Below are 21,320 nucleotides of genomic sequence, written 5' to 3'. Positions count from 1 at the left end.
TAGGTGGCAGTGTTTAACCATGTCTCAAAGTGATCATATGTAGTCCAAATCTCAAGAATTATAGGATAAATCTGTAAAATTGGATCGATCTGAGCATTATTTGTTGTTCTCTTCTGTTAAGGATGTTGTTTGTTAATGTTTGTCAAGGCAGGTGCTGCTGTGCTGTAATTTACCACCTGACTGCCTCCCATCATAGCTCGGCTGCAAATTGTTGAGTGCTGCAAGCAACGAGTAAAGCAAGTCTACAAAGCACAGGGGCGATCATGTGGTGTGAGAGATCAACACAGAAAGGACTAGATGGTGTTACAGACAGCTGATACCCTAAATACTCCATGCTTCATGTACTCTGAGATGGACATGGTGTAATGGACTTAAAAACTTACACAGCAAACAGGGAAACAGTAATTTCAGAAGTAAATAACACAACTGCCTTTTCTTGGAGAAAGTATCTATCCAGAGTGATTGGGGGTAAGGAGGGGGAGGGAGGATTGACGATTTAAAGCAGAAGAGTGTCTCTGAGAAAAGAAAGGAGAGAAAAAGAGAGTTATCAGAGCACAGACTGGCAAGATGGCGGGTGGAGAAGAAGAAGAAGTATTAGCTGCGAATCATTTTGAGAGTCTCTGTCTCCCTGTGTCTTTCATGCAGAGCCAGGGAGGGGGAGAGCGACAGAGGCAGGGACGGGGGTGGGGGAGAGACGGGCATCACGCTCTTCAGAGGATGCGGGGACGCTGTCGGTGGGAGAGAGGAGATGGGTGGCAGCACGCTCCCTTTCTTCCCATCCAGCACTATCTGTGATCGGCTCGCCAGGCTGGGTCCCTTCCTGAAGTCGTGGTCGTTCTCGTTATCCGAGCTGCAGTCGCTCAGATCTGTGATCTCCAGGTCCGAGTCTGACTCGGGGTCCTGCTTCACCCCTCCTCTCCTCTCCGTGGGGCTCTGCAGGCCCGTCCCAGCTCCCAGACCTAGACTCACCCCTGTACCTGGAGGATTGACCTCCGCCCTCTCTCTCTCCGCCAACGACGCCACGTTGGCAATGTCCGTCCGACCCAGCGACAGGCCCCCTGGATAGGGAGGCAGGCAGAGTCTGATCTGCTGACCACCCGCCGTGCCGTTTGTCCCCCCGGTTTGCCCCCTCTCACCCCCGCCTGCCTCCGCCGGGGGGAGTAAGGAGGAGAAAGGGTGAGGCAGCTGGGAGAGGCTGCTCTGCAAAGGGTTGGGGTAAAACTGGGAGGGGTAAAGGGAGCCAGGGGGCAGTTTGGGGCAGTTGTTGAGGGAGAAGGCCCCTGGGAGGTATGGGTTGAAGCCCCAGGGGTAGTCGAAGGGTGGGTTGCGAGCATAGGGGCCCAGCAGGGACGGGGGCTTGGTGTAGCACGGAGCACCTATAGGACAGAGAGAAGATCCAGTTAGCTCTCTGAAGGGCCAAAGGTTTCTTGACATACAACATCCAAGAATGTTCACTAATTATGCTCATCGGTATTAGCAAGTCTAATCAGGAGCCACAGGGGCCAATTCTGGCACGGCTGCTTTCAACACACAAAAAAAAACCTGATGGTTCATTTATGCATGCCAGTACTGAGCAGCACACACACTTCAGTGAAAAAGCAGATGTTTGAAGACAAAGATTCTGCACTGCAGTGAAAAATAAACATCGAATTAAGAGTTGGAACCCCCCGAATGTTGTGTTAGCTAGACTGAAGCACTCACAGTCATTCCTCAGATGAATACCAAGCTTAATCCTAGATGTGATATTGGGTCTTTGAGCACGTTTCCCTTCAGTCATCGTGATGTGAAATGTTTGTTTTCCATGTATCGTTTCTTAATACTTGCAGCTGGTATGTTGTAAGTACAATTTCTGACTTGATCTGACAGTAAATGATTGCCGTATCGTATTCGTATTTCTCTTTGGTTAAAAAAGGAGATGGGTTGCCAGCTAAAATCTCAGTGGTGACAGTCACCTTTTAAAAAAATGTCCAGGATTGAGAAACTGACGGAAAGGAAACTGGAAAACAGTCCATCTCCTCACATGTCACCGTATCATTTTAGATCACGCAAAAATCTTAGAATGAAGTAAATTAAATACAACACCATGCTTGAATTCCTTATGAGTGAAACAGAAACAGGGGGTAAATTCGAGGTGATGCTGGAATTCAATTTTAATGCGCAAACAAAAGCATCGCCTCTCCACATACTGTACTTCCTTCCAACTGACAACCAACTCAAAGCTGCCTCTCTGTTGCACCCTCGCTCTGCCTCGCTCTCTGTTTCACTCCGTTATTTACTATGCAGGGCTAATTTGACAGTGGTGGAGTCTCAGCGTGCTGGGCCAGGAGTAGCTGGCAGACACATGAATATTGAATCAGTCAGGCAGGCCTCACTTGCTTATGAAAACACAGTAATGGGCGCCCACAGGCCACAAACTGAAGCCTGCACCCTCAATTAGGGCCTTCCTGCCTGGGAAGGGATTAGGACAGCAGGGACACATGGGAGGGAGAGGAGGGTGAGAAGGGAAGAAGGGGGGGAAAAGGACCTGAGGACAAACAGAGTAGGGAAGAAGGAGGGGGTGTGTGTGTGATGTGTGTGTGTGTGAGAGTACATCTGTTTACACTCTCTGGCTCTGCACGTTCGCACACATTCTGATGCACGTACAGAAACAAAGGCAGATGCACATATATAACGACAATTAGGCCAATCTATGAAACTCGAGAAAGAACAGGATGAATGCGGAGAACATTTCCTAAAAAAAGGAAAGAGTGTTTCTGCAGCTTGTTGTTTTGACCACGGCTGAAATGCATAATTCACCAGCTAACCTGGCCTCTCTCACCTGCAGCACAGCCTCACCGCAGGCTGCGATGGGACAGCCATCTCTCTTATTTCCTTTAACAATAAATGTTCATGCCTCCCCATATCCTCATTGCTCTCCCTGCTCTCCTGTTTCCCTCTACCTTCTACTCCTTCCTTTGTTTAAGAAGCTCTGTTTGCTGCCTTATACCGCCCCGGCTGTGTTATCTCTTAAGAAATGTTTTTCTCTCTGGGATACAGAAAGATTCCTATTTATTTACACTTTTCACAAACTTTTATTTGCTCACCTGTACTGAGGAAGGGGAATGAATCCAGCCTTAGTTTGTCTCCTTCGGGCCCCGGTGCTGTGGTGCTTCGCTCAAACAGGGACGTCCCCCTGCCGGAGTCTGGCAGACGAGGAAACAGAGACTGTATGGCCTGAGAAACAAAGAAGAGGAGAGGGGAGAACACATTAAAATTAAAAAGTACTGCACTTACGTAGAAAGGTACTTGTAATTGAACTGCGTATTTCCACGTTATGAGACTTCATGCTACTACATTTTGTGGGCAAATGTTGTACTTTTCACTGCTCTACGTTTATTTTCCAGCTTCAATTACGAGCTGATTTGCAGTTTTGTATCATTAATACAAATTATAATTCAATGGTGGTGCATTATTAAAGTAAGCAATTAAAATAAACCCCACCTAAACCAGATGCAACATTAAAGGGATTTAAACCTTAATGCATCAATAATTAAACTACAATTCTTTAATAAATATGACTCTGAAATGAGCCATACAACAAACTGGGTACTTAAAGTATATATATATGGTTTTTACACTATAGTATTACTGCTTTTACTTCAGAGTACTTCTTCCAACACTGCATTTCATTATAGAAACTTTGCAATACGACTGCTTTCGTGCAATATACACTGTATTTTTACAATTTAATAATGTTATTATTGGCTCCTTCAATTCTTTTATATGTTCATTTACTTTTTGTAAATGCTGCTCCTTATTTTTTACCATGGATGTGCACTCATTTTATTTGATTTACTTGTACATTTTATTTGATTTAGTCCAGCAGTGGCTCAGTCAGTAGGGGCTTGGACTGAGAATCGTAGGGTTGCCGGTTCAAGTCCCCAAACAGACTGGAAATATGGAAAATGGACTGCTACTTGGAGAGGTCCCAGTTCACCTCCTGGGCCCTGCTGTGGTGCCCTTGAGCAACGCACCGGACATCTCCAATCCCCCCCCCCCCCCCATTGCTGCACAATAGCTGCCCACTGCTCCTAGTACTAGGATGGGTTAAATGCAGAGGACTGCGTGTGCTCTGCTGTGTGCATGTATGTGACAATCAAGAGGGTTTCATCCTCCGATTCTTTTTTGCCTCTTTATTTAATATGTAAGTATATTTGTCTTTTATCTGCACTGTTCCTTTGCTGTTGTAACACTTAATATGTCAATAATAAAGGATTTCTGACGCTGTAAAGTCACATGTGGACACCAGCACCCCCCGCAGAGAGTGACGCAAACAGTGACAGAGTCGCAGCAAGGACAGGATAAAATAGGGGGTGTCAGGGGACACAAGAAAAAAAAAAGGGAGGTAGGAGGACGCAGAGGCTCAGAGAGTCAAAGGCAAGGAAGAGTAAAGAGTCAAATGTAGAACAGCGATTAAGATTGCGTGCACAAAGGATGAATGACGAGGAGAGAGAGAGGGGGATTGTGGGTCTTCATCCTGTGTGAAGGGACAAACAGAACTGAGATCTGAGAGAGTGACACCCATTCAGGATGTAGGGCAGCTGTGTGTGTGTGTGTGTGTGTGTGTGTGTGTGTGTGTGTGTGTGTGTGTGTGTGTGTGTGTGTGTGTGTGTGTGTGTGTGTGTGTGTGTGTGTGTGTGTGTGTGTGTGTGTGTGTGTGTTAAATACGTAAGGGAGAAGGAGTCAAGGTAAAGTAAATGGCACAGTTGAATCTCAGGAATCAAGGGGACAAAGGGGGGATTTTTTTTCCTCCCCCTTGGCAGGACTTTTGGATCAATAGTATCTGTCACCCCGCAGCCCCAAGTTTGAAAGGCGAGACTGTACTCCCAAGCTGCGAGATCTGCGTTGCTTAACAAACCGCATTAATGACCCGCCATTGATCTGATCTGACGCGACCCCTTTGCTTTCTATTTCTTTCATTTTCAATCGATGACAGATGGATGCGCCATCGGAGACGAGGATGAGAGCAGGAGGGGATAACGTCTTCTTTTGTTTTAAGGACAAGTTAAAACCGTCCTCCTTCAGAGTCTGTGTCTCCTTATCCCGTCTTAAGGATGGCACGACAAATGATGGATGGTTTCTCTTCTACTGTACTTTCAAGTTACGGGCACTTTCTAGGGCATTTGTTGTTTAAAATAACATGATATGCACCCTGGCACTCACATCCAAGTTAAAAAACACTTGTGTAAAAACTATATACAACTAAATCCACAACGTAGTGAAGATCCTAACACATTTCTGTTGATGTTTCTTATTTTTTCCTAATTATAATTCCTTAAAAAGACCTACAAGTCAAGTATTCTTTAACTTCATTAGGATTTTCCTTCTTTCCTTGCATAATATAATAGCCTTTATCTATGTAAGAAATCTTTCTGAGCACGTAATGAGAATTGTATCACAATTAGAGACGGTGTATAAAAGGCAGACTTGATGATCACCAACCATTCTGTTGTAGAGATCGAACACACAGCAGGGGCCTGAGAAACACAAAAGCCAAAACACTAGAGTGCAATGGATTTCAGTTTCCTGAATTAAATCACTATTAATAACAAATTAGGGAGCAGATCTCGCTAGTCCTGCTTTTTTGTTCCAGATTTAACTTATTTTACTCCCTGTTTATTACCTGCTACTTACTGTAATGTGCACATATTGTACCCACGCTACCTAACTTTGGTTTACGAACAAATTCTTTGCGCACTGTTTATAATGTTTAATGTTTATCCTATTCATATTGTTGTCTATTTTTCACTTATTCTGTATATTCTGTATTAAAACTCACTTTTTTAGACTAGCTTTTAACATGTGATTGATCGCATGTCATTGTGATTAATGTGGTTTTATTTTGATTAGACTTTTGTCCTATTTCTTTCTTACCTCTGTAAAGCGTCTTTCAGCACTTGATAAATCAAAGGTATTATTATTATAGTTTGTGTCACATATAGATACTTTTTCTACTGTGGATATAGTCAGTTTTGTAGTTTTCATATTGCTATTGTATTTGTATTTTAATTTATTATATTTTTAACTCATGTGTAATGCCTGTTAATCGCTGCTGCAACAGGAAAGAAAAATCCCAATTTCGGGTAAATAAAGTAATTAATGAGACACTGAATCAAGGACTTGAATGAAATGTGGTCATCATTTAGATTTGTATGTGTAATTTTTGTACATTTTTCTATTTGATTATCAATATCTGGCATATTTATCGAACAAAAAGAAACCCCTCTACCAGCCCCCTTCCTCCCCGTCCCGTCATCTCTTCCTCTTTACCTCTGGGCTGCAGTCTGGTGTGCTGGTGCCCCCGTTGAAGTGGTTCTGTGCCAGAAAGAAGGGAGAGTTGGCCATGTCCAGGATGGGGTAGTTGACCAACACGACCTTACTGAAGTTAAATTTGTAGGTGAAGCGCTTCCCTTTGGTTTTGTGCAAAATGCGCTTGTTGTAGTAATACCTGCAGAGGAGGAGGAGGAGGAGGAGGAGGAGGAGAGGATATCGAAATAGGGATGATAGAGTGAGGGGGGGATAAAGAATAAAGGAAAAAGGAAGAGGAAAAGGAAAAGAGGAGGGAAGGATTAATATAACGCTTGCATCAAGGTTTTATGTCTCATTGCTAACAGACTCGAATAAATAAACAAGATCAGCGCTGTAGGACAAGAGCTATGCTGATTTCCCACTATTTCTTATTCATCTCCTCCTTACTCAAATCAATTCACGTCTGCCTTGATTCAATACAATATGGTTGTTTAAAAGGGAAATTTTATTCAGCTGTTAAAAATCAAAATGCATTTGAGCCTCAGAGGCACTTAACCTACAGACAACACGAGAACAAAGACAGAAAAACACTGCTTTATCGAGCAGGACTGTATTAATAGAATACAATTATGTAATATAATTATGACATTACAATAAATGATGCTAGTATGATCCTAAAAATGTCAAAATATTTTCCAGGATTTTTTTTTTTTTTGAATCATCACAAGTAAATTGGACTCTGAGATACAAAAATCCAACCCAGGCGATGAGCAGATGTAACGAAGAGGCTGCAACTGTGTTTTTTTTTAACGGTAAGCACGTTTACTCAGACAACAAGAGGAGTCTCCATGGCAACGACCTCAGGTGTCTCCCGCTGGGCATGTAGCGCCGTCGTCATGCCCATTTCCTGTGCCACCCGCAGAGGTGTCAAAATCTGCCAGGATGCAGGCTTGATCAACAGTAAAGGCAAAACATGGCGCCATCTGGCTCAGGTGAACGAGCTGAGAGCGGGAACGCAAATTGAAAAAACCTGCCGAGACTCTGTCCTATCGCGAGGTAGAAGTTGTAATCTCGGACGCCGTTTCTTTAGGATTTCTTTGTCTTAAAGTGACCACTGAGGCTGCACGGAGTACACAATGCATTAGGGCAACCTCAGCATTAAACACTACGGCTCATTATGCAGACGCACGACATCCCAACCCAGCAGCGTGTGGGTACCAGCGTGTCTCCACACACTGCCATGATGTGAACGCGTTTTGCTTTGCGTGGCAATTGTGCCGTGGCCCTTAATTGAGCAATTAAGTGAGGCTAATTAAGAAGGCTAATTGTGGCCCCAGCCAATTCATAACAATTAGACTCTGACGACAGCCTCCATTAACGAGAGGCCAAAGGAAAGCAGAGGGAGGGGGGGTGGGAATAAGTCAGGCTAGTGTGTATTTGCATAAGAACACTGTGTGTGTGGTTGGGGGTGTAAACTGCTGAAGGTATGGAGTGTGAGCGATATTATTTTGATCACATTCACCAAGTTTGGGGCCGAGCAGTTCCCCCACGTTGCTCATTCCCGAAGAAAAAGTCCAAGCAATTTCAGACAGAGGCTTAATTTTGAAATCCCTATTGAATTTTTTATTTGGCAGCTCAATGGTGAACTTTCCATTAGGATGTCCACAGATAAGGAGAAATTGAGGGTATTGATGTTCCCCCGGAGAAGTCCCACCTTTATCTTTCCATTAAACCAACATGAAAAAGCGAGACGTTAAGTGAGGATTCAGCCGAGCAAGAGTAAACTATTTATGTAAACCGGCGTGTGATAAACATCTTGGATTTATCCGATTCCAAAAAGTGCTCGACAGTCAACAAACACGTACCTCAGAGCCCGACTCAGCTTGTCATAGTTCATGTGTGGCTTGCATTTTCTCATCCCCCACAGCCGAGCCACTTCATCCGGATCCTTGATGACGAACTCTCCGTACTCCCCCTGCCAGGCGATCACCCCGTTATACTCCTCCTTCTGCAGCAGCTCCAGGATGAAGTGCCACAGCTGGATCTGTCTGGACCCGGGGCTCGACTCGGGCTTGTAGGCCCAGTCCGGAAAGGCGATCCCTGGACGGAGGGAGCAGGAAAGAGGGGAGGATGAGGTTAGGGCCTGTCATTTGTCCCGCTGCTTGCCACAGGGGATCGCTGTCTGAATGACTGATGAGTGATGGAGGTGAGGGATGATGTGTTTAATATCACAGCACGTGCCTTGAGCAATGTTAGTCTGCGCTAATGCCCTCTAGCCTCAACAGATTGGTCAGCGGGACGATGACAGCTCGCCGGGAGAGATCTGATTGATGCTGCCCGTGCCGAATGTATGCACATCATAGATGGACTTAAGCAGCTTTTTGACCGATCCCAAAGTGAAACTCGCACTAACTAGCCTCGTAAAAACATTAGATATACAACCAATTACTACCAGAGGGTGAATTTGTTTACCAATGTGTGTGTGTGTGTGTGGTTATTTTATTTTAAATGGCTGAAAGTTTGCGATCAATCTCAACATGTTTTCATGATTATGTTCCATCATAACTGGATTGGCTGTTTTTGGTTACACTCACCTGACCTGGGTCTGAATTCAGAGGTATGTTTGGGGGGTGTCTGCACATGCATGAGGAGTTTTATTTCACAAAAAAACACTTCTTAGGCAAACTTAGTGAATGAAAGAAGTATACCCCTTGCACGAGCTTGATGGTGGGACTGACCTGGCGTCCAAAGAGCGGGCACCGGGGGGATCAGCAGATCACTGACGCAGTTACAGTCCATACCTCCACAACACCTGCAACAACACAAAGACAAGACATAGAGGAACAAAGTCAGTAAATGAAAACTTGACTGTGTTTGAAATGGTTCGTCCTGGCAGGTTTATTTCAGAGAGTTAAAGTTAAGAGAGTGAACTTTGTTGAAAATGGAAGTATTGCATAATGGTCTGAGGGCGCAATAGCAGTTCAAATATATACCTTAAATCAATTTGAAATATGGCAAGGTTATGTTTCATATGTCTTTGGTAGAGATCAGGTGTTTGATGAATGTGATCTTGTGTGGCCACCTGAGGCTGCATCTGATGCAACATGGTGGACATCCCTATAGTGCATTTACTGTATGAAGAGGAATCAAGTAGTCTTTTGAAAACCAAGGTAAAGTTGGGCCATATTAAACATTAAAATAAGAGCTTTTAATATATAATATGGGTTGGCTTTTCCTCCGTGGGGTTGTTCAAATGAAAAAAACTTCACATAAGGTGGAAGATCTTCATGGGCAATGTTGTGTTTGGGTGCACTACCACTATTTAGGCGTTTATATAAATGAGAAACACCTTCAGTGTCACGTAAAATAATCCAGCAGCACCACAAAGCCATTGAGTTGAAGCAGCACCGAATCTTCATGGTTCTTGCATTAGACTGCATTCGTTTTAAGTAGCTGCTCCTCAAATATCAGCAACAAAGTGAATAAAGTAGCAGAAAATGGAAGATACCTACAATTTCAAACAGTCTCAGTACAATTCAGCTCTGGTAATTAAATAGTAGTTTTTGATAAATATGTTTTTAGAGGAGTCCAAGTTATATTAACGGACCATATCAACAAATACACTTTAGTTTGATGTAATATTTAATGTGTATAGACTTCTTCTTGCACATCTTGCAACATTCTCTTGCACTATTTACTTCTATTCTGTTATTTCTTTCACTATTTGTATTTTTAAAATTTGTTTTATGTTCTATATTTATTAATGTTGCATTGTTGGAGGAGCCTGGGACTTTTCATTGCCATATCTACAATTTAGTTACTTTACTATCTAATAAAGGACCACAATATGCAAAAACACAAAGCTGGTTGAGATAATAATGAGTACAAAAAATGAATCCATTATTATATATTACATTTAGCTGATGCCTTTATCCAAAGTGACTTACAACAAGTGCAATAAACCACAAAGATAACATGTCTAAACAACAAGAAACATCTCTTTATATTCCCTTCAAATCAGGAAAACATAAGAGCTTGTGCATTATTCTCAAATATGTAAAACTAAAAAACTACTTTATTTTTAATATAATTTTCATTTTAATTTAATGGTTTAATACATATTTTGTAGCACACCTATGGGAGCACCACAGGTGTGCGTCAAAGCTTCAAGACAAACTGTTCATCTTAAATCTGTCTCAGTGTGTCACGCTCCTTCATATATGCGAGCTGTGATCCAAACCCATCCCAAACAATAGTGTGTGCATTAAATGTCAGCTAATAACAACAACATAAATGCATAGAGACGTCTGCTGACAGGAGGATGCGAGGAGGTTTCGGTGTTTCCACAGAGAGCGCGGGGACGCGGTGAGACGGGATGGAGTTTGGATATCACAGTTTGATCAGGGTTGTTTTACAAAGCTCAGATGGAAGAGATGCCCTGCTGCTACATCGTATCTCTAATGCTGGCCTCTCTATCTCTGCCTTCACTCTCTGCCTCTATTTAATTATGCTCTGTGAATTTTGGATTTTCCCTCCAGCATTGAAATGGAACGTGAATTATTAAGGTGTGTTTGTATAAATTATTATTGCTAACTCCAGGCACTTCTCTCTCTCTCTCTCTCTCTCTGACCGACTCTCTCCTTCCATCTTTCTCCCGCTCGCTCTCACCCTGCTTCTAGCCTTTGGATTGTGGCCCCTCTCCTCACTCTCTTCATCTTTTCTGTTTTCAAGCTTCTGTCTTCAAATATAGAGTTGGCATTCACCCTCGTCTCACTTGCATATTATTTTCTTTCCCACATCATTCATGTTATCATTTCTTATTTTCATCTTCTTCCCTCAGCCTTGTGTCTCTGCCTGCGCTCACTTTCCCATAATGAGTCAAAGTTATCACCAGGGTTCAGAAAACAACGTCTTCACAAAAAGCTCTGGGATTTTTTTTCCACCAAACTACACTAACCTGTTAGATCATTTTGTATTCCGCATACCGGCAGGATACCCAAACACACGTTGGCCTTCACACCATTAGAAACGTCTCTCTTTCCGACCGTATGTCCTTCTATTAAAACTCGATACAAGCAGTATGCCGGCCCCAGTGGAGAGTGCTACGGCTCTTTAAAAAATAAGATATTCTTTGTGTTCGAGGTAGTAATCTATAAGTTTCCTCTTCCCTGTGGGTCTACAGGTCATCAATACTGCATCATATGTTTCATTTGCCATATTCTCGCGGCACACTGCATGTATAAACTGGTCTCCTCCGAGGATCATGTATACGTGAGCTCCTCTCTGACAGGGTCTCTGCGGCTCCCTCTCGCACCACCTACACACCGCCTACATCTATATCCATCCTCCCTTTTCCCTCTCCGACAGCGGAACTACACAGGTGAATCCTCCCTTCCTCTTTCCCACCTCCTTTCTACTCACACACACCTATCCTCTGTCTGCTCCCCCGCCCCACCCATCTCTCCCTCTCTCCTGCCCTGTGTGTTTTGCTTCGGCGCAGTAATTTTCCGTTTGATTTCGGAGGTAATGCATTTTTTACAAATCAAAGAGGAAGCCAGGCAGCCCCCCCCCCTCCTTCTACCTCCCCTCCATCCCTCCTCCTACCTCCCCTCCCTCCCCAGTCTCCCGTTCTCGCCCCCCTCGGCCCCCCAGGCCAGAGAGGAGATAAAGGAGCCCCCATCATTTCCTTGTTAGTTTTGATTTGGGCAGCGCAGGGCTTTCAAGTTCCCCCCATCACCCCCAGAAACATTATAACTAGCAGCCCAGGGAATACAGTTCCTGGTACGCACACACTCTTACACACACATGCATGCACTGACTGTCAGATACAGACGCTGCTCACAGATTGTAATGGATTGCACGGTAAACACACACCAGATATGCCACAAATACACAGGTAGCTCAGGTAGCAAACAGACACACACACACACACACACACACACACACACACACACACACACACACACACACACAAACACACAAACAGCGAGATACAGCACACAGAATAAGACATGGAGCCCATAGATATTGACTGAATCGATACAGACACACATCTCAGTGAGCTGAACGAGAGAATGCACTTTGTTCAGTAAAGATGCTACTGATTGAGACAATAAGAAATGCAACACAGAGCGACTGTGGACACAAACAAAAGGACTCCTCTCCCACAAAAGGCCACAGATAGGAACTGAGTCTGGATGATGGATCACACAGTTACCGGTGACAATACTGAAAACACACAACAGGGGCACAGCGTTACTGTACAGTCACATGTTGACACAAAAGCACCTTCGACACTCAAAGGAAACCTCAGTGTTGCTCCTCCACATGTTGGTAGTGTTGGCCCACGCTAGTTTTAGCAAAGCCTCTGGTATGTTGTGAGTCAGACGCTTTTGATAATGCAGTCAGTGGAAAGAGTCGGCTGGTTTTTAGGGACAGTGTTTCCTGTGCTGTCTTTAGGATATAACGAAGAAGCAACGACTCAGACTCAAGGCTGCTCGAAGCTCAAATGGTATTAGAGGAAATCAAAAAGAAAGAGCCTTACCTATTCCTTGTAATAAGAGTGGCAATTATTACGGGAATTACAAGGAACTATTTAAAAAGATAAAAAGGGGGGTATTAAGTCTGATGCTCAACTTCCAATTAGCATACAAACACTTTAAATAACCTTTAAAGAGGATTATTTTTCGACTTTGTGGGAAACAAACTGTAAACACAACCTCAAGATATCATCACAAGGTTGGTATTCTGACTTGTTGGCTCATTGTTTTATTTCCAGACTTTTTCCAGACAACAGCATTCATCTGGTTGTGTTTTTTGTACCACGTAGTCAATATAAGTCCAATATTCACTTCATTTTGGTTCAGTTTCCTCTAAACCAACCCCTGAACGATATAAATGTGTCCCTTATATTATACTATTTTTATATTTTAAGTATATTCTATGTTCCCTTGCTGGAGAAGCCTGACACTTAAGATGTCTATTGCCAAACTATGCTGTTGCTTTTGTGCATATGACAATCAAGACTTGCAATAATTTGAATCCTTGAATCCTTTAGGAAGTTGTGTACAGTGTGTTTCTAAACACACTTTCGTTGGCTGGGGAGAATTGCAGGATCGGGTTAAAAATGTAAAGTGATTTTATCCTTTATAAATATGAAAATATTGAAAATGGCAGATTTTAACTCAATTTTGTGACTCTGTTTTTCTTTCTGATTTGATTACTTTAGATATATAATGTCACCAAATATGTTGCTGATTGGAATACACTTGCTGAGATAATATAAAAGGATGAAAGCCTTATTAGATATGCTCATAATTAGGACGATAAGGTCTTCTCTTAACATGTGGAAAGTCATTACAAATGAAGGTCATTACTTATAGCTATTACCTACTAGCTTCAATTGGTGTTCTGTGAAAGTGATTCTGTGTGCTGGCAATGTATTACTATCCAAGAAAAGATCAAAAATAAACTAAAAGTGTGTTTCATTAGAGTCCAAGAGTTTCAGGTTTGAAGAGAAACATATTTGGAACATTTTCTTCCCAAGTAGGACTGACGGATACACACTGATGCAAGTTTGCAACCAGGCGGGTAATCTATAGCACCAGGCCCGTCAGCAGAACTGTGCTGCCGGGGTTAGTAGGCCACTGACGGGAGTGAAAAGGAAACGGTGAAGTACCAACTATGTTTTTGAAATTCTGCAGAGTGACTGGGGTAGAGGGAGGAAAGGGGGGGCAGACTGACATTCAGGCAACATTATATCTCCAGTGCTGTCTAAAGAAGGAAAGAGTGATGGGTCACGATATAAAAAGATAGAAAAATATGAGAGGCACGAAGAGTCTGGCCTCTCCCGCTTTCTTTTTCCACAAGATGAAACGGGCTCTGTACATCTGTCTCATCTTCCCTTTTTTTTCGGTTGCCCCTGAAAAAGGCCCAACTGAACCCACTTTCTCTCTCCCTTTCTCTTCACTTGCCTCTCTCCCGCTATCTCTGTCTCTCCCTCTCTCTCTCTCTCTGTTCCTTTCCCTGGTTAGCTCTGACACACTGGTCAGCCTCAGGGTGGAAGAACAGAGGGACTCTGCTATGGGTTTGTTAGAGGAGATGGAAAGAAGGAGAGAGGAGAAACGAGGAGGGGAGAGGGAGAGAGGAGAGAGGGAGGGGGAGGGGGAGGGGGAGGGTTGGTCAGGAGGAAGACAGAAAAAGAACCTGTCCATCCAAATGTTAAAGAGGAAAGTCAACACGGATATTATCACTATACAGTGGCCTAAAATTGTTCAGGTTTAGCCCAATCTCTTACGATGGTTACATACAAAAGTAATGGATGTTTTTTTGTATGTTTTGCTGCTTCATATCTTGTTTAGTTGAACACTGCTCAATAGCTATCAACCATGCAAAATCCAACTCAGAATTTTGACTCTTTGTTTGGAAAACCAAATCAGAATGGTTCTCCTACGATATATATGAGAATTAGAGATTGGACATGTTTGAAAATGTTTAAACTTAAATATATTTTCTTCACTTTAAACTAACCCAAACCTGAATTATTTGCCCTTATAGTTTATGGATTTGGTTTAATTTGGCAAAAAAAACAAACTAATAGGACATTCACTGTTCTTTTTAAATAGGATACAAAACTTTAAATGTTAATTGGAATTGGGAATCACTTGATTAAACAAATTCATTTGATGTGAGTCAATCTTTAATATCTTTTGACTCTAGGAATAAGTTATCCCCAAGTCATCACTTTGTCCCTTTAATGAGTTATATTTGTACATACATGATTTAAATAAATTAAACAGTGATTACTAAAAACAAACCACTAAAAACTAACAGTGTTACGAGTCAAAGATGTCCACTAACACATGCTGGCAACATGGGGACTTTCATTGCAGCTGAATTTCCACTTTTGCTCCTTTGTACCTTGAGCCCTGCAGTATATCATACTGTCATATGAAAGAGTGAGAATTCAGTGCTACAGTGTAATAGGGACAGACAGCAGTGCAGTACTGTCAGAGTATTTAACCATGATGTATAGATACAGGAAAACTGAGGCTCTGTGGCCATTCTCCCACAGAGCAGCCATTACTCCACACTGCAGGGGCAGAGATACTGAGTCCTTTACACAGAGAGCCTCTCAGACGAACCACCAACATAGAACAATATTTAGAGACATTCAGCCTGAAACATGTTTGTACCAGCAGGTTTAGCAACTGTGTGACCAAGGATGTCAAACATAAAAAAACCAGCTATGACAACAGAGACATTTCCAACAAACAATACACTAAATTGGTCTAATATCACATCTCCGTTTCAACGCCTATAGAATGGGGTTATAATATAGTGTTCTTCTTGACAACAAATCCAATGTATTTTAATACTTTCAGACTGACCCATTACGTCTGTCCATTCGTCACTATACCGAATATATTCACCTTTAAATTTTGATCACAAATATTAGGTTTAGTTAATTTAAACAATTACTTAAAACAAATACTTTTTGAACTGTTTCCCAAACAGGTGTATTTATTGGGGACTATTTTCAGCTGCGGATTGATACACATTTGATGACCCAGTGAATGTTTACGTCACCAGAACAATACAATACACTGGCCATGTTCATTATGAAAATGGCACTCACAATTGTGGCTCATTTATGTGTTGTTAATACTTTTTGGACAACAATGGAGGTTTGTGTCACAGAGGGTAAGCATCTAGTTGTTGGATTTGTTGACAATAAGAAGGAAAATAGAAATCACCATTCTTATTCCTTCAAGACCATGTTCATCAATGTACAGGTGTTAGAGCTCTGATGACTATTGGGTACAGTTTTGAGGGCACATATCATAAATGGGAAACTGTCTTCTGATAAATAAGGATTTCTTTAAGGGTTTCACAAAAAGGTGGAGAACTCCAACAAGTTTAAGAGGAGGTGAGTGGAGATGAGGATGTGAGCTCGTGAAACGGTATTAGTGTGCCGGCCTTAAGAAAAGAAGGAAAAGAAGGGGGAAAAGGATGAAGAAAAAGTATCAATCGATAGGGTTAAATTATTCATCGTCATTAATTATCGATCGCTCTCCGCTGCCGGCTCGTCCGCCTCGCGCCAGAGTTGAAAGGAGGGAAAGCGCGCTTTATTAAAACCGGCTCGAGCCTCATTGTTTCATGTCCCGCGGCAAAGAAAAAGCTCGAGTTTGGCTCTAGAAAACACACACACACACACACACACACACACACACACACACACACACACACACACACACACACACACACACACACACACACACACACACACACACACACACACACACACACACACACACACACGTTACTCCACTCCCTCTCTTACGTTCTCCTCGCACGGGAGGAGCTTTGGGGAGCCTCGCGCGGTGTTCACGGGGCGGCTGTGTCTCGCGTGGATCGATGAGGGATCAATGGCTCGCGCTGACTAATAGCCAGAGAGCGCCTTTGATCTCGCGGCTGAGAGATCAAAACCTGCGCGAGAGGGAAGAGAAATAGGAAAAGAAACTGCGCCGGCGAGCTGACCTTCACACTCACACACACACACACACACTCATGCAACATACACGTATTTACGCAAAACCCACGTAGCCTACGCAGCTTTTTGGGAATTGGACTGCAGGATATCCTATCAGCAAACAAACTATGAGAGATGCATTACTAACGAAACTGCGAGCAATATGCACTGGACAAGTTTAGAATAATAACCAATCTATCTATAGGCTGTAACAGAGATCCTTCACACGCTTCCTCACACCAGCTTCACACACTGACTGACTCACACAAACACACATGCACGCAGGTGCAGCACACGTCACCTTGCTTCCTAGTCCAAGTTGTTGCTTTTGATTTTGACTTCCTCAGACAAGGTGATGCAGTGAGAACAAGGAAACCATCTGTTGTTTCCAGTGAACAGATGAGGGTACTATAGGGCTCAACTTCACGCCTGTAGAGACCAAATGCGTGTGTGTGTGTGTGTGTGTGTGTGCCTGTTTATGGGTAATATGGGGGGGGGAGAGAGAAGAGAAAATAGCAGTTTGTAAAAGGTGAAAGTGTGGGCAAAGGCAAGTGTCCTTATATGGAGACAAGAGCGTTTAGGAATTAAAAGGCAGCTGCTTAGATCCTTCTAAAAGGAAAACGAAAAAGTGTCCTTGGGGGAGTGTATTTATAATAAAAGTGATAAAGACTTTTTTCTGGTGGCTGAAACTGACATCTACACACTGTATGAACTTCATAGTAACAGTGTGTTAACCTGGGCCACTTGCAACAGAACATAAAGCATTCCAAATATAGTCATATTACTATTAAGTGCTTATTCAAGAAATGTGGAAGTAATGCAGCTGTAAAACATAGTTACATACAAATGGATGTTCATAGCCTGGCTGTGTCAGTAGGAGCTTCATTCATAAGAGGTCCATCAATGACCAAGGTCAAGGGTTTGACCTCTCTGGGGTCTAATTGACCCAAAACAGAAGTAACAGTTTTGGGTCAATGACATATGGATGATATATTTAACCTTTCATTGTTTTTAAACAACGTATGTATTCACACATGGTCCATAGCAAAGCCATGCACGTACACTTTTATAATGCTGCCAGTCATTTGATTGTTTATTTTATTGCCACTTGTACTTTTGTCTTTATCGGTACTGTGTCTTTGCTGTAATGACGTTATTAATTATTGGTCATTCCAGTTTTACATGTAATTGTGGTAAGGGAAAAAATAAGGTGTATTATTTCTTAAACACATACAGGAATGGGGTCTCTGGGCCCCCAAACAACAAGTAAAAAAAGCTCATTTCCACAAAACCTCAAGGGTTAAAGCAACCTTATTAGTCACTAAGAACCACAACATAATCCTTTGCAAACAGTGTCTTGTTTTCCACTCTTTAACCCGAGGAAATGCTCTCCTCTTTCTCTCTACTCATCCTCATCATGCTCTCTCTATCTCTCCCCTCACCCCCACCCCCCTCCCTCTGGTCAGTGAGTTACTCTCTCTATCGCTCTCACTTCCCGAATTAACCACTCAAGAAGTCACCACCGACTCAATCAATAGCTCATACATAAACCCCGCTATAATCGCTCCCCCAGCCTGTCTGTCTGCCCCCCTCCCTCCCTCCCTATCCTCACCCTTTACCCCCTTCCTCGGCTTAAAACTGACACTCCTCTTCCTCCCCTCCTGTGTCCCACTGTTTGTCTTTTTTATGACTTTATCTTGTCCTTGTGTAATTATTGTGGACACTTTCTCCTCTCACAAAAACATCACATCTCTGTCATAAACACAGCAGGAGGCAATCAAGATAACTCTTTGAAAAAAAACAAAAGTCCTTTCACTCCTGCAAATTCACCAAAAGTCTGACCTTAAGTTATTTACGTCTTTTTAAATGAATGGAAATGTATTTTCTTTAATTGACAAAAGTTGCAGACCATTTCAGCACAAGACTTATCTTCAAACTTAAGGAAATAGTATCCTTACTTTTCAACAGGCTCTGCATTTCTCCAGAAAGACATGTTATGTTTTAAGCAACAATATGAAACTTCACCTTTTGTGCACTCTACTATGGAGATTTAGCTTTTACTCCCATATCCTTTTTTTGTTTACAGCCCAAATAACAAAAAACATAATGAAATACTACCGTAGAATGATGAAGTAATGTACTTGTTTCTGCTGATTTTCCTGATGTTAACACAGTCCGTCAACTTTTATCCCCACAAAGACAGGGTATCAATGTGTGGCATTAGGAAATATTTTAAAGATAAGTTTGAAAATGAATCATACGTTCACAAAAATCTGATTAACCTTAATTGTACAATCTCTGACTCCCCATTAGTTTAAAAGACTCACAAAGGCAATATATTAATTGGGGGCACCTACTGCATATTGAATTCTCTTATTTCAAATATCCAAAGCTGCCAAAATGATAAATAATGACGTCCTTTCTGACGTGTTGTGCATCTTCTGCTGAATACTTGCTTGAAATGTGACCTGATGCTACTCCGGGAGTATTTTCAACTCCTCTGGTTTCACTAACCCTACTATATTCCTTTAGGGACTTGGTATTTGTGTAGCATCCCTCTAAAATTTATTACAGGATCACAGTAATTCTTTTAAGTGCGAGGGCACTATCGGCCCATGTTAGTGTGTCCAGGCAGAATGGACCCAGTATTGCGTTATAGCAAAGACAAGGAGACATCAATATTGCATTATCTCATGTTTAACTGTGAGACACAGATAGTTGTTTTGGGGGCCTTAAAGATATTGTATTACCAAAGGAGATACAGGCAGACATCAACACACACACAAACGAGAATAACACACAGAGAATTTTAAAATTATGAGGCCTCTACACACCCTCTGCTCGTTCCCCTTCTCTATCTCTTTTCTGCCTCTCTCTCTCTTCTTCTCTGCCTCTCTCTCCTCTCTCCAAAGTCTTTGATTCGTCCGTACGGTTTGATCTGCGAGAGAGCGAGTTTTGTAAACACATTTTTCACGATCATATAGCCACGGGCAAGGGGAGCGTGAGGCGCGGAGGAAGAAGAAGGAGGAGAGGGAGAGAGACTGAGAGAAAGAGAGAGAGTGTGTGTGTGTGTGTGTGTGTGTGTGTGTGTGTGTGTGTGTGTGTGTGTGTGTGTGTGTGTGTGTGTGTGTGTGTGTGTGTGTCAGAGGGACGTTTAATGAGCGTGCAAGATGGAAAGACAGACTGACAGAAAATGCAAGGATAGAGCCTCAAATATGACTTACTGCTATACTGCAGAGCAACAAATACACACACACACACACACACACACACACACACACACACACACACACACACACACACACACACACACACACACACACACACACACACACACACACACACACACACACACACACAGAGAGGGAGCCCAGACTGATGGTTTTGGCACAACTAAAGCATCACAGGGGTTGATGAAATGTGAAGCAACAAGGAGAAAAAGCAAGTTATTCAGTTTTCCTCATCATGCAGAGGGGGGTGACACTCCCCAACACTGTATTTCCCGATATGACACTTCCTGACTGGTGCACCCATGAAGTCAAGCGCGCGCACACACGCATACACACGGAAAGTGATGCATCTCGTTTGCTATGATGAACACAGAACACAGAGAGAACCAGCGTCTGAAAAACAGATTATGTTTGGAGCCAATAAAGCGCAGAGCACAGACGGTAAACACACCGTGGTGTAAAGCTGAACTAATAAAAGTGCGAGGCTCTCATTCCTTACATTTCGGTTTTTTTTATCACTTGGTTGCAACACTTTCTTTTTTCATCTGGCAGCTGCTAATCCGGTTAGCTTCGATCGGCTCCGGTAATGGCGCTAACCCGTCGCTTCTACACCGACACGTCTCCACGGGACGCGGCGGAGAGGAGGCGACTCCGGCTCGGTGTGAGCATCAGACAAGACGCCGGAGAAGAAGAGGAAGGAAATGTGTGCCAAACACCACTCTAAGTGTACAGCATTTTATGTCCCCATTCCTTTGTCAACTTTCGCACGTATGTGCTGGTATTTTAAGAGGCAAAATGTAAATGAAAGATCGGTAAACACTCACAAAACTCAAAAAGGAAACTTGTATTTTTAGGAAAAACTGCTAATTATTAAATAAATCAGGTGTTTTTTCTTGATCTTACCGCACTTAACTTAAAAAAAGACAAAAGTAGACGAATAGATGTGTGACGAACACATTTTGGTCATCTATTCTTCACATGTGCAAATAATTCGTGCGAGGTTGCATATGGAGGCCTAAAGGCTTCTTATAATAACATGTATGCATTCTTTTTCGTATTATATTTATAATAATAATACCTTATTTAATACTTCTAGTAAAATATTAATTTGCACTTATATCGAGTGCATGTTCTTAACTTTCCGGTGAATTGGCAGCTTGACTTTTGGCACAGCCGGGTGAGATGCAGGCCATCACATCTAAAGTGCTTTTCCACTCCGAGATGTGTTTGTTTCCCTAAAAGACGGGGAAACACTCCTCAACAACTCTGCA

The 21,320-nt window shown here is 42.6% G+C and overlaps 1 protein-coding gene across 1 annotated transcript; it reads right to left on the bottom strand.

Annotated features, from left to right (window-relative positions):
* Nucleotides 1-594: 594 nt before the first annotated feature.
* erfl1 (Ets2 repressor factor like 1) lies at nt 595-19,737 on the bottom strand. Its single transcript, XM_063880314.1, has 6 exons — nt 19,654-19,737; nt 9,027-9,100; nt 8,154-8,388; nt 6,310-6,487; nt 3,084-3,213; nt 595-1,376 (listed from the first exon to the last, which is right to left on the bottom strand). The coding sequence occupies exons 2-6, from the start codon at nt 9,085-9,087 to the stop codon at nt 595-597; spliced, it is 1,386 nt and encodes a 461-aa protein (XP_063736384.1). The 5' UTR covers nt 9,088-9,100; nt 19,654-19,737.
* Nucleotides 19,738-21,320: the final 1,583 nt, after the last annotated feature.

This window comes from Eleginops maclovinus, chromosome 3, assembly GCF_036324505.1.
Source record: "Eleginops maclovinus isolate JMC-PN-2008 ecotype Puerto Natales chromosome 3, JC_Emac_rtc_rv5, whole genome shotgun sequence".
Taxonomy (NCBI): domain Eukaryota; kingdom Metazoa; phylum Chordata; class Actinopteri; order Perciformes; family Eleginopidae; genus Eleginops; species Eleginops maclovinus.
The sequence above is the reverse complement of the archived record's forward strand: the minus strand, read 5'-3'. Positions and strand labels throughout refer to the sequence as shown.